This window comes from Lissotriton helveticus, chromosome 12 (assembly GCF_964261635.1).
Source record: "Lissotriton helveticus chromosome 12, aLisHel1.1, whole genome shotgun sequence".
Taxonomy (NCBI): Eukaryota; Metazoa; Chordata; class Amphibia; order Caudata; family Salamandridae; genus Lissotriton; species Lissotriton helveticus.
The window spans coordinates 89,770,740-89,783,786 of NC_136073.1; the positions used below are offsets into that span (position 1 = coordinate 89,770,740).

At 42.4% G+C, this 13,047-nt stretch overlaps 1 protein-coding gene across 1 annotated transcript in view; it reads right to left on the reverse strand.

Moving 5' to 3' along the window:
- Positions 1–12,263, reverse strand: part of LOC144797906 (extracellular calcium-sensing receptor-like) — a 77,249-nt gene extending 64,986 nt beyond the window's left edge. Inside the window, exon 1 of the mRNA XM_078668707.1 lies at positions 12,006–12,263. Within this exon, the coding sequence (XP_078524833.1) occupies positions 12,006–12,263 (258 nt within the window). The remainder of the gene's footprint in view (positions 1–12,005) is intronic.
- Positions 12,264–13,047: the final 784 nt, after the last annotated feature.

Consider the following 13,047-nt stretch of genomic DNA (forward strand, 5'->3'; position numbering starts at 1 on the left):
TACCCTCGGAATAAGAGTCAGGACAGGACCTCAGGACAGGACAGCAAACCCTCAGGACAGGACCCTCTTCAGGACAGGACCGGAACCCACAGTTAGGAAGCAACGCCTGCGCTCCACCCGCTCTGCAGATATCGATCAAGACCCCGATTGGGTCAGCGAACTCCCAGCTAAGTGCCTTGCCAGCACTTTAAGGTTCAGTAAAACCTTAGTCTATGGTCAAATTCGGACAGAGTGCTCCGCAGCTCTCTGTATTTTCAGTCACCTATTGAGTGCGTTGGGTCAGTGACAGGTCAGCTAAACCAGACAAGTCGGACGGTTCACTAGGTGAACCCAGGGTAGATATACAGTTTTGGGACAGTGTACCACCCCCCAATGTTGCAAAGTGTCAGAATCCCTCAATTTCGATTGGTCCTAAGGTAGGATTTGGGTAACACACCAATCACAATATGCAATTTGAAGCCTTCATTTACATATTTTGGGACCGCCTAGCATGTTTGGGTTCCCATGAGCTAACAGTAGCACATCTATACAATGTAACATATAAGAAGCCACATTCGCTGTTCTCGCAGGGCAGAGGTGACTTTCTCAGGAGCATCTCGCCCATCACTGCCAGCTGGCTATGTTCCATCAGCCAAGGTCCCTCGTGCTGCCGAATGTCGCACAGGCGCAGAAGGGACCTCCAATATGGCTCTCCTCTCACTCAGACCCCCATTGCCCGCGGTACATGAAAAGTAAGCGAAAACAAATTAATACATAATAATGTCATTATGAAAACACATCACAGGGTTTGTACCTTTAACTCATCATCAAGAAATAAACTTATGCAATTTAAATGTTAGCTACATTTAGACGAAATACAAGAGCAGTGGCACGAGCAGTACCACATGATAAGCACAGCTATGAATTACGCATGCGCATAACTTTCCCTCCACTTCTGCAGACGCGTCAGGACACGTGAGTGTGGCTGACGCATGCGCAGTAACTAAAATACAAGCGGCGGCCATTTTTAGAGGACATGGATTAATTTCATTAGAAATACACATAGGCAAGCGTCTCAAACTTTACTCAAACTTAATATAAACGTTAGTAAAACATACACGGGTTACCTTATTACACATAAATGAGGTTCTTGATTTCGGCAAGCCGCAAAATATGCGAAGCTTTGCTTCATCAGTGTGTTTCTACTTTTGTCTACCCACTGGACTCTACGGGCCATCTTGAATTCAATAAAAAGCTGTTCCGTGAGCCCAACCTTCGTACTTAGCCAGTCTAATGCTTTGTTTCTAAGCGTCTCCCAGGTTTCATTTTCTGAAATGCCCAGTTTTGGTACATTCGCTCGAATGACTGTATATGGTGTTGCTGCTGGTGGTAGGTCTAAATATTGTTTTAAAAAACGTATTTTAAAAGAATATAAACAGACAAACATAATAGTTTATAAATATACATACATTTACTTTAAAATAATTTATTAACTCTTATCTTTATTTAATGTTTAAACTTTTAAATGATATAAAAGTAAAATAGATACATATTTCAATAATTTAAAATAAAAACAACATTCTATAATTAATAAAAAATGTTAACTATAAAAAAAATACATTTTGCAATACAGTAAATACAACAGTAGGGAAAATGTTGGATAGCAGAATAATTGTATTTACTATTCAAACTCCAGTGAATACAACAGTAGGTACAGTGTTGGATAGCGGAGGAATAACATTACTATTTCCACTCCAAAGAGTACAACAGTAGGGAAAGTGTTGGATAGCGGAGGGGTAAAATTTACTATTCCCACTCCATTGAATGCAAAAGTAGGGTAAATGTCGGGTAGCGCAAGAATTGAATTTACTATTCCTACTCCAGTGAGTCCAACAGTAGTGAAAATGTTGAATATCGGAAGGGTAAATATTATTATTCCCACTCCAACAAGTGCAATTGTATGGAAAGTATTGGATAGGGGAGAGGTAAAAATAACTATTCACACGCCAGTGAGTGCAACAGTAGGGAAAGTGCTGGATAGCAGAAGGGATACAAATTACTATTCCTACTCCAGAGATTGCAACAGTAGGGAAAATGCTAGAGAGCTGAGGGGTAAAATGTACTAACCCCACTCCAGTGAATGCAATAGTAGGGAAAGTGCTGGATATCAGAGGGGTAGAAACTTGTTTTCCCACTCCATTGAGTGCAACTGTAGGGAAAGTTTTAAAAAGCAGAGGGGTAAACACTACTATTTTCATTCGAGTGAGTGCAACAGTAGGGAATTTGCTGAATAGCGAAGGGGTAGAAATTACTATTCCCTCTACAGTGAGTGTAACAGTAGAGAAAGTGTTGGATAGCAGATAAACAAACATTACAAATGACATTTAAACAATCGAAAGAATCTAAATAATGTTACACATATTATAATATTAATTACATATAACAAAAAGGTACAAATAGCATATAAAATACATTAATAAATATATTTATAAATAATATTTATTTCAAAGGAGCAAATATTTACAAAAAAACTAAATATTTAAAACATACATATATTTATATTATTTCCTACCCTATAAGACCACACCAATAAAAAAATACTTCAACATTTTTATTTAAATTTATTATCAACATTAACATAATTATTAATATATTATTAATGAAAAAATAATAAACATTCATTGAGTACACATTCTTTAACACTATAATATCCACAACATGCACCTGGAATTAATTTCACAATGACCAAAATCAATTAATTAATTTAAATCAATTAACAACAAATTAATAATTCCTCAACAAAAAATAAATTACTTCCCAACCTTCCCACCATTTATACTTGTGAACACCACAACACACACCTTGAATTATTTACACAATTATAAACATTAATTACAAATCAATGAATTTAAATGAATTAACAACTAATTATTAATTCATCAATTAAAAAAAATTACTTCTCACATTTACCAGCATTTTCACCTATAAACACCACAACACACACCTAAAATTAATTACACAATTACCATAATTAATAGATAATTAATACTAAATTAATTTACACATTTAACACTATGACATCTCAATTAAACAAATGTTTAATAATATAACTATACTACTTCACAAACTATTCCACTATAAACCCACAACCCGTACAGAAGTAAAAACACAAAATTCAAATAAAAAATAAATAATAACTGCTACAAATAATAAATACATTTTATATAATTGAATTACTGCCCACCCTATTCCCCAATGAACCCACAACCCGCTACAGAACCAAAAGTGCTAAATTCAAATACAAATAAATAATTAACTAAAATTTTAACACATAAAATAAATATACATACAATTTTTATACACACACATATAAAATATATACTAAAATCCATAACATTAATAAAAAAATCCATATTTTTAACAGCTATATTTTTGCAAATGATATTAACTACTGCAATAATTGTTTATTTGATACTACTTACCTAAAATAGGTATTCTTGACCACAAGAATTTGTCTGTAGATATTCCTGACCCACAATACTTTTGGCACGACATTTGTGCAATTTTAATTTTTTTTTACTAGATATTCTGTCCCTGCATCACCCTGTTTGTCTCTCCCTGCCTCCAATATATGTCTTGGTTCATTCCCTTAAGACAGTCACACATAAAGGGATCCGAGGTGAGTCATTTTTATCCTGATTGCCCATCACCAGGTTGATGGGCAATCAGGAGAAGTGTGGCTCAATGGTTAGAGTGGCAGACCCTGATGCAGAGGTCTAGCCCGGGACTAGGGTTCAATTCCCCGCGGGTCTTGGGCTCAAAATTCCTCGGACCTGATAATTCTTGCCTCGGTGCCTATTGAAATCATGGAGTCCCACTCTGCAACTCTGGGCAATAGCTTGCTTAATCTCCACAACGGCCCCCACAACGCTAAGGATGCCTGGCCTCCACCTTGGGGGTGCCCAGGAGTGGACACCTCACAGGGAAAGCCAGGATGGGTTCCCAGCGGTATTCGTACAAGTGCCTTGAGACCCTTGCGGGTGAGTAGTGCGCTATACAAGTATCGATTTACATTTTACATTTACATTACATATGGGCCTTTCTGAGCAAATGGGTGGGACAAGCTGACACTTGCACCGGAATAGGGTTGTGCCTGTCCCCACACAAAGAGATGTAAACAACTCTGTACTGTATCTGGAGCCGAGGCAGGAAAGGGAGGACCTGTGGTCAATTTAAAGGATCCTTACAGAATGTTCTCCCACCTCCAGAACCGGGGCAACAAAGTATAAATACTGGACCTCAAACACCACCATTCTAGTACTCTGCTGGACCTATAGATACTGTGCCAGGAAGAAGGACTACTCTGCTGCTGAAGGGCTGCTACTGTGTGAATGCTGTTCTGAGAGAACTGCTTTTCTGTTGCACTGCCCTGAGTTCTGCTGCTTTCTGCCTGGGTGAAAAGGACTGGAATTTTACAGCTTGAACCTCAAGTGACTCCAAGGGCTTAACTGCTTACCTCCTGTTGTTGCATTCTCAGGGACATCAAACACCACCTGCAACTCTCCATCCAGCACCTGGACTCTTCCAGCTGTGAGTCCTACCCTTGGCTGAAGTGCCACCTCCAGTCCAGGGCTTCATAAGTTGGTTTCTGTGTTGTTCTACTGAAAAACCCACACAGTCCTGTCTGTGCGCCAGTAGGAACTTATGCATTTGCTCTCAATGTTGATACAGTGCTGATTCGACGATGAAGCAGATCCCGCCTGCAATGTTCGAAAACGATGCAGCGCCGACCCATTGACACATACTGCAAGGCTCAATTTTAGATAATCAACCTGACTGAATGAATCAGAATTGATGCAGATAGTCAATGACGTCTACCATTGCTCCATACAAAGGTACTGTTTCAGCGGTGCCTGAATGGCATTGGTATTCGACCCGCAGTACATTGCGGTCAATCTGACTTTTCAGATTTAATCCAGTCCATTGTGACCTCAAGTAACATTTTAGCGCTATTGACTTTTAAGCACTGGATTTAAAGATAATCTTCTAATCCAATTCTATTTAATAGATGTTGGTCATTTTGGTCTTATTTTTTCAATAAATTAAGACCTATTTTTCTTACCAGGTGTGGTTTGTTTTTGTGTGGTGATTTTCACTGTTTTACTGTAATAAGTATTGCACAAATTCTTTATACATTGACTCTTAAGTTAAGCCTGCCTGCTCTGTGCCAAGCTACCATAGGGTGAGAATAGGTTAATTTAGACAGTATATCTGACTTACCCTGACTAGGATTCCGGTCGCTACTCATACAAGGTGCATACCCCTGCCACCTAGAGACCCAATTTCTAACATTTGTGATCAGCGTAGAGGATAGGACTTGTGTGTATGCAGTTCCTCAAAGTATATTGGTGTACAGTACCATCCACATTTTTCAAGAACATTACAGTCTTTTTCCTGCCTTAGATTGCCCTCGGACGCCCCGTTTCAAAATGTAAGTGCCCTAAACCTTCACTTGTTGCACAATGGATACCTTCAATCAGGAAACCCTCAGCAAGTAAGAGCTGCTGAAGCGTTGCACACAGAGGGGGCTAAAGACAAACAAGGTTACCAAAGTGGATCTGTAGGTAGCCCTCAAGGCCTTCGAGGAGGCACAAAGATGGGAGGCCACCTCAGGATAGGAGGAGGTGGATGGCAATAAGGTGGGAGGAGCATGGTCTGAGGATGAGAAGGGGAGGGAGATTCCGGGCCAGGGTCCTCAGTCCCCAGGAGGCTGCCACAAGCTGTTTCTTGCGCTCATAGAGGGCTGCAAATCACATGGTTTTGCTCTGCGCCATCCTGTGCTGAACAGGAGTGCAGAATTAGGCTCTAGAATGGGTTCCATGGCGTGAGATTGAGCTAGAAGAGTGCCGGAGCAGAGGGCTGGGATCGGACCCAAGATGGCGCAGAGGTCGGTGCAGAGTGGAGCTAATGAACAAAACTGGGGGCCTGCTGTTATCTTGCAGTGTGAGTTTGTGGTCCCAACAACGCTGCATACCCCCTAACTCAGCGACTCCGCAGGGAGGTCCCGATGCGTTCTACCAACCCCATGCGGTGTGCAGCCCTGAACAATTGGGGGTCACATAGAGCGCAAATCTGTGGCGCCGAGACACAATGCTCCTGGGACACTGGGAATGCTTTGAAGCTAGCGGTAATAGAGACACTTAATGCGGGAAAGCAGCAATCGAGGGGGCTCACCAGTCTGGTTTGTCTCCCCTTTCATTTAAGTGCGCAGTAAGCAGTTGGCCCGGAGGGGACCTGTGTGGAAAAGCCCTACCTGATCCTATGATGGCACCCACTTAATGGAGACCTCCCAAGAAAAGCCCCGGCTTTGCACCAACGGCGGCGGAGGGGGAGCGGTAAGCAAGGCCTCTTCCCCTTATGCTGTGAGAAGAGGAGGCTTTTACCTTTTAGTACCATTGCTGGCTGTGTGGCTGGCTGGCTGCATGCTAGTGCTGCTCCGCCAGTCAGGGAACATTTTTTTTTTTTTTAAAAAGACTAATTTTGGCATACCTTCCATATGTCAAGACACAGATTAATGAACCGGAACTATATCTCAACAAGACGACGAGCTTCAACATGCAAAATAGCCTGCCACTACGACGAAAATCAGCAGGGAAGGTGAGACTTTCTTGACGCTCACTCTTTCACAAAATGGCGGCGGCAAATACGAGGCATTGAAAGAAAGCAAAACCTACCAGATATCACTGTGCCTGTTCCTCGCTGACATTGTAGTTGACTGCTAGAAGCCTCGTACCACAACAGCACATCACCCCAAGTGCATACGACCTTCCAGTGGTCAAACAAGGATGTGATCACCATCAGGAAGACGCTAATCGGGGACACGACATATGGTGAGGGCGAGCATTGAGCTGATTCGCCAAAACAACTCAGAGGTCACACAAACGTACAGATGCCCAAATACTAATTTGCGGACCTACTAAATCCTAGCTGAGTGTCAACAGCGCTTGGACCCGGCATACGCAAATTGAATAACACTTCACTCAAGCAGGTACTGTCTCTTTAAGGATATGCGACGTGGCCTATAACACTGCGCCTAGAAATACGAGCGACACTGCACCACATACGCTACCTGTCATTCCAAAATAAGGGAGAGTACTTACGATGTGAGCAGTGGGAATCATGTGGAGCAGGAGGAGCGGCCCGACTGCCTGGTGAAGGAAGCGGCCGTCCGCAGTGGTTGCGTCAGAGGGCACCAGTGCTGAAGAGAGCCCGGCACATTGGCTGCATTTAAATCAGTGCACAGGCTCGGACCCGGTGCACTGCTGCTCTTCTGACCGGCCCCTACAGTTGTGCAGTCCTGCAGGTGCGCTGTGCTGCTCCCGCCTTCTTTCTCCTGGTCCCTGAGATGTTCTATTTACTTTCCGTGTCTGGGGCAACCTCCACGTCCACCGTGAATACGATGCCTGAAAGCCACGGTACTGGTGCAATGAGGGGCCCAAGATCTGAAGGTTGACTGAGAGGGTAGGAGACCCTGAGAACTGACTCCAAAATGGCAGCCTCCCATTTTCATGTTTGACGCAGTGGCACCCCAGGTTGATGTATGATCAAAAAAGTGCAAATACCCAAAGTGCAATAAAGTGACTAACAGGTATCATTAATTTGTAAAGTGCAAGTGCGTAGCTATTTAAAACGTAAATCCAAATACACATGTACATGAATCATTTTAAACTTCAACCCCACTTTTACTCTCAATAAACAACGTTAAACAGATACCTACTAACACTAAAAACAATTTTTTGGGAAGTGTCAGTATTCAATATTCTTTTAGCTTCCATGCAGGACCTGATACCAATATTTCGACAAATTGGTTTGATCCATTTCTTCCTAGGGTTAGCATATGCACCACACTATCACCACTTGACTTTTGGTCCTGAAGAAATGCCAGGGACCCTCTGGGCCACTCAAGGCGTGAAACATGTCGAGCTAATTCAGTTACCTGTGCACATTATGCCTACATCGGTAACCCCGGACCTACAGGTCCTTTTTACTCTACTAAGGGTGCCTTTTTCATTAAAAAGTTTTTTAGGTACACCCTTAGGTAGTTTTAATACTCACCATTGCACAACAGCACTTTTTCTGAGGACTCAACCCACACACCCGCATGCACCTGACGGCAGTTGTCTCAAAAGATCTCCGCCAAAGTGCCCCCTCGGGGGACCCGTAGGGTATTGCACCGCCAGCCCGACGAGGAGCAGACCCCCGATGATGAAGCATGATATCCTTCGGGGTGTGTGAGGGCAACAGGAGACAAGACTTGTCTTCCCCAGCACTTTCTTCACTCTAAGCACAGAGTTCGTGACCTAGCACTACTTCTTCTTCTCTCCTATGTCCCCTCATACTTCACCTAGTTTGGAACAGTGCCCCTTTGAGTACTGCAATGTCTGCCACTTTTCTATGTACTTGGAATAATCCATTTAGGTTTACAAGTACAAACAATGTAAGAATGCAAGATGTATGCATTTTGTATCTATATGAACATTTATCACCTTTTGAACTGTGCATATAATATAGTTTCTGGAATTTACCAAAGACTTTCTGCACATAGCGGGTGGTACATGATCTATTTAATTCCTCCATTTTGTATGCATGAGTTTTGCATCTTAAACTTGATTCTTCAAATAGGGCATCTCATTAGGATTGTTTTGATGCATATTTCTGTGTGTAGGTGATGCAATGTCAACAAATTCCTTTCAGATACCAGGGGAATTTTGCCATGGGAATTACCTATTATAAATTGAATGATGTCCTCAGTTCAATTCAAAGATTAGGAGTTGCACAATATAGATATGCAACATGCATAGATTATTATGAGTTTAAGATATACAAATAAGATGCATGGCAAGGTATCAAAACAATTTTGGAGATGTCCAGAGTCTATGATAGTAAATTCCAAGACTAGTCCAGTACATGCTTCAAGGCAGTGCACTCCAGGTTGGTACAATGAGAAAGATTCTGGTCAGATTCTCTATATAAGTCTGGCCAGAACTTAGTTAAAAGAGAGAGAACTCTGTCAATCAGAGCAGAGGTGTGAGACTGAGGAACTCATGCACAGGTTCAGATGAGCTATTCAACCAGGCTGAGAGTAGCTGAGCCTTCCCTTCACAAGAGCTGTAGATAAGTGCTCAGCACAGAATGGAGCAGTTCAAGTCCTCCTTTGACATTTTCTCATTTGTGGAGTGCATGAAGATGCTAACGTGAATCATATGCCCGAAAATACTTGGCAAGAGGTATGACTTGCGTCACTCCAAATGAGTCAGAAATGACAATAGCTTTTTAGAATGGCAGATGATAATAAACAGTACTATTAAGATCTAGGGAGTCTAGGGCACACTAGGGTAGACCTAGAGAGTGAGAAATCCCCAATATGGTTGAAACTTTCATTTGGTATACATTCCTCATTGCCTCAATAAAATATGTAGGACTAATCTGTTTATTGATCATAGCACACACCCTTTTAGCGATCATGTTAAATAAATAAATTGTGCTTGTAAAATACAAACTGTGTCTTAGTTGGTATTAGAGTCTTGACTTGAATGTAAGCATTTCCTTGACAATAAAAGGGGTCCTTCCGATCACCACATTCATACCCTGGTACTACTAAGGGTCTAGAAGACAACAGGGAATCTATTAGTATACCTGAAACGTCTTACCTCTGTGTTTTTGGGAAATAAGATGGGTTGCAATCACTGTTCCCTCTAGGGCGCGCGGGCACGAACGCGTGCACCGCTCCTGACCTCAGCGCGCACCACCTCACGTGGAGCGCGCACACGGTCAGGACGTCGCGCCGCCGGCCTCTTTGAAAGGAGCGAGCGGCGCGAATGAAGCGGAGCGGTCGTGAGGCATGCGGGTAAGGAGGCAGGGGGGAAGGCTTGTGGCACTTGCGGCTATGAGGGAGTGCGGGGCAGACTCTGGCCTTTTGTTAATCGGAGCCCGTGAAGGGGGTCTGATTAACATCAATACTTAAACAAAAGGCCAGAGTGGCTGGGGAAACGAGCGGAACAGGAGGCAAAAGGGCCACAAAAACAGGGAAAAACGAAGTGGGACAGACGGCAGAAGGGCACCAAAACAATTGGAACAGAGGGCAGAAGGGCACCAAAAACAAGGGGAAAAAATGAGTGGAACACAGGACAGAAAGGGACAAAACGAGTGGGACAGAGGGTAGAAGGGAACCAAAAACGAGTGGGACAGAGGGCAGAATGGCACCAAAAACGAGTGGGACAGAGGGCAGAAGGGCACAAAAAATGAGTGGGACAGAGGGCAGAAGGGCACCAAAAATGAGTGGGACAGGATGCAGAAGGGCAGCAAAAACGAGTGGGACAGAGGGCAGAAGGGCACCAAAAACGAGTGAGACAGAGGGCAGAAGGGCACAAAAAACGAGTGGGACAGAGGGCAGGAGGGCACCAAAAACGAGTGGCATCTGGCGCCGCAGACACGCGCGGTTTGGTTCCTCGCGCACATAGCCATGGTTGCAGCGCACAGAGACCCTCCACTGCCGCACACAGAGAAAAAAAATTAGAGGGAACATTGGTTGCAATATTCACCTGGAACTATTTTATCTCCAAAATAAAGATTATCACAGAGTCTTTAAGTCTAACAAGTTAGGAAGTTCAGACACTTGCACAAATTAAGCAAAGCTTATCTTTAATATGGGACAACTCCACTATATTCCACTCCAGTCTACGCCACTCCACCGTATGCTATTCTGCTGTATGCCACTCTCCTCCTTGTCAATCCTCTGTACATCACTCCAACATATGCCACTCCACTGCGAAACAATCTACTGTATGCTATTGCATTGTACTCCACTACATTCTATGTTACTCAAGTCTACACCACTCCAATGTATGCCTCTCCACTGGATGCTATTCCACTGCATTTCACTCCACTGTACTCCACACCATTCTACGCTATTCCACTGTATAACACTCTGCCCTACACATCTCCACTGTATGACACTTCACTCAATGACATTCCCCTATGCAACACTCCACTCTATGCTACTCTACCATACACAATTCAACTGTATGCCACTCCACTCCACTCTACTGTTCTCTACTCTACAACACTACATTCTAAAATACCATGCTGTATGACACTCTCCTCCACTCTACTGTATGAAACTCTATCTAACAACACTTAATTCAATGGCACAAAACTCTCCGATTTGAACCACGTTTTATTAACTCCTTAACCGTGGCGCGAATTTCGCCACAGTATGGGAGTTCTAAAGAGTGGGCGGGGCTGCATTGGCCAAGGATCATGCGCAGCACTGGGCAGGTAGTGCTCGCGTCGGCCGTTGGCCGACATGAGCAAGGAACGGGTTAAAAGGGTAAAAAAAAATGTTTTATTTATTCTTCCTGTACAAAGCAAACAAATTGTATTGAGCTCGATACCCACACTACATTAACTATAATTCACCTCTCTACATGTGATCTGCGATGTCGTACGTGTTTTTGTAAATGTTGTTATTTTAGATGGTATAAGTGATAGAGTATAAAATGGTACATGAAGTGCATGGAGAACACGGAAGTTACAGTTAATATAGCGTGTCTACCAAGTTCTATACTCTGTGTTTGAGAGTGTGCATGCTATTATAATTTGAAGGTGCTGTGGAGATTATAGATTAAGCTTTACAATTTTTTGTTTGTGTAGTTTAAGTTTCTGTTTGTAGATAAAGAATGCATAATGATCCCCTAACGCTTTTTTGCTATAGATATAGCAATATATGTAGATGTAGATATAGATAGACATTTCCAATAAACTCAATTAGAGTTACTACAAGGTCATAGCAGCCCGGTTTCCAGATTTCAGAAACCAAGAGCTTTGTATTCATTGTGGTCTTTAAAAACTTCAGCCCCATAATTGACACAATATAAAATTGAACAGAGAGATGTTTTGGGTAAACAATTCTAAAACAATATAGACATATAGTTGTCCTTAGCACAGGATGATTTTTCGTATCCTACCTGTGGATGTCTGTACAATCCCAGCACTCGTGCCATGGGGATGGAGCACAGGGAACCAGCATCTCCAACAATTCCAGCAAGGAGACCAGCCCTTAGACAGCTGTAGTTCAGAATGTGTTTTCTCTGCCCCGTCAGCATCCATAGTGTTCCCTGAAGAGCAAGAAGTGGATTGCCACATGAGTCATAGATCTGGAAGCCCAGTGTGATGTTGGGCAAGAGGTCAGGGTTTCTATTTATCTCATCAATGGCAAATACCATGGCTTGGACCCATTGATAGTTTTGAAAGACAAACCTAGGACATTAATGTTAAAGAAACATCAAAAAAGGTTAGCAAATATCATTTATGATTCCTGTGTATCCTAACAACTCTTTTTGAAGAATGATATTACTATGTATAGCTGTGATTACAAGCCATTAGGTAAACCAATATCATTGAAGTGAAACCTTTGTCCAGACAGTGTTTGTACCATATGTAAAAAGTTCAAAATAATGATGAAATACTATCAAAAAATGCACATTACACCAAATATTTTCCCTATGTTTGATACATAGTTTAGGCATGATGATGTTCTCCTCTAGAGCAAAATGCAAGTGGTCCTGATAGAGGCAGAATGCTAAAGATTTAGAAACTGTGAGAGATCACCAAACAACATTGACATCTGTAGTATCATTTTAGACTGGTGTAGAGACACATTTAGCTGTTTTGCTAGCCTCTATTTTCACCAAAATATGTTACATACTATTATGACATAATATAACAAACAAATGTGTTGCAATGCTTTACATGAAAGTTAGACAGCAGGACACTGCCATCCATACTAAGCCTACTGAGATATGGCACAGGTGCTGTCAGTCGCTGCACTGGTACACTGTAGGCTGACTTAAGCCATGCAGACACTGTTGAGCCATAGTGCAAGGGTGTGTGCGTAATGTGTGCATAATGTCTAGGATAAGGTCTGTCCTGGAAGGGCACCATGCCTATACATAATGCAATGCTTAAGCATAGCTTAAATCTTTTCTAACTTTACATGTTTGTACCTGA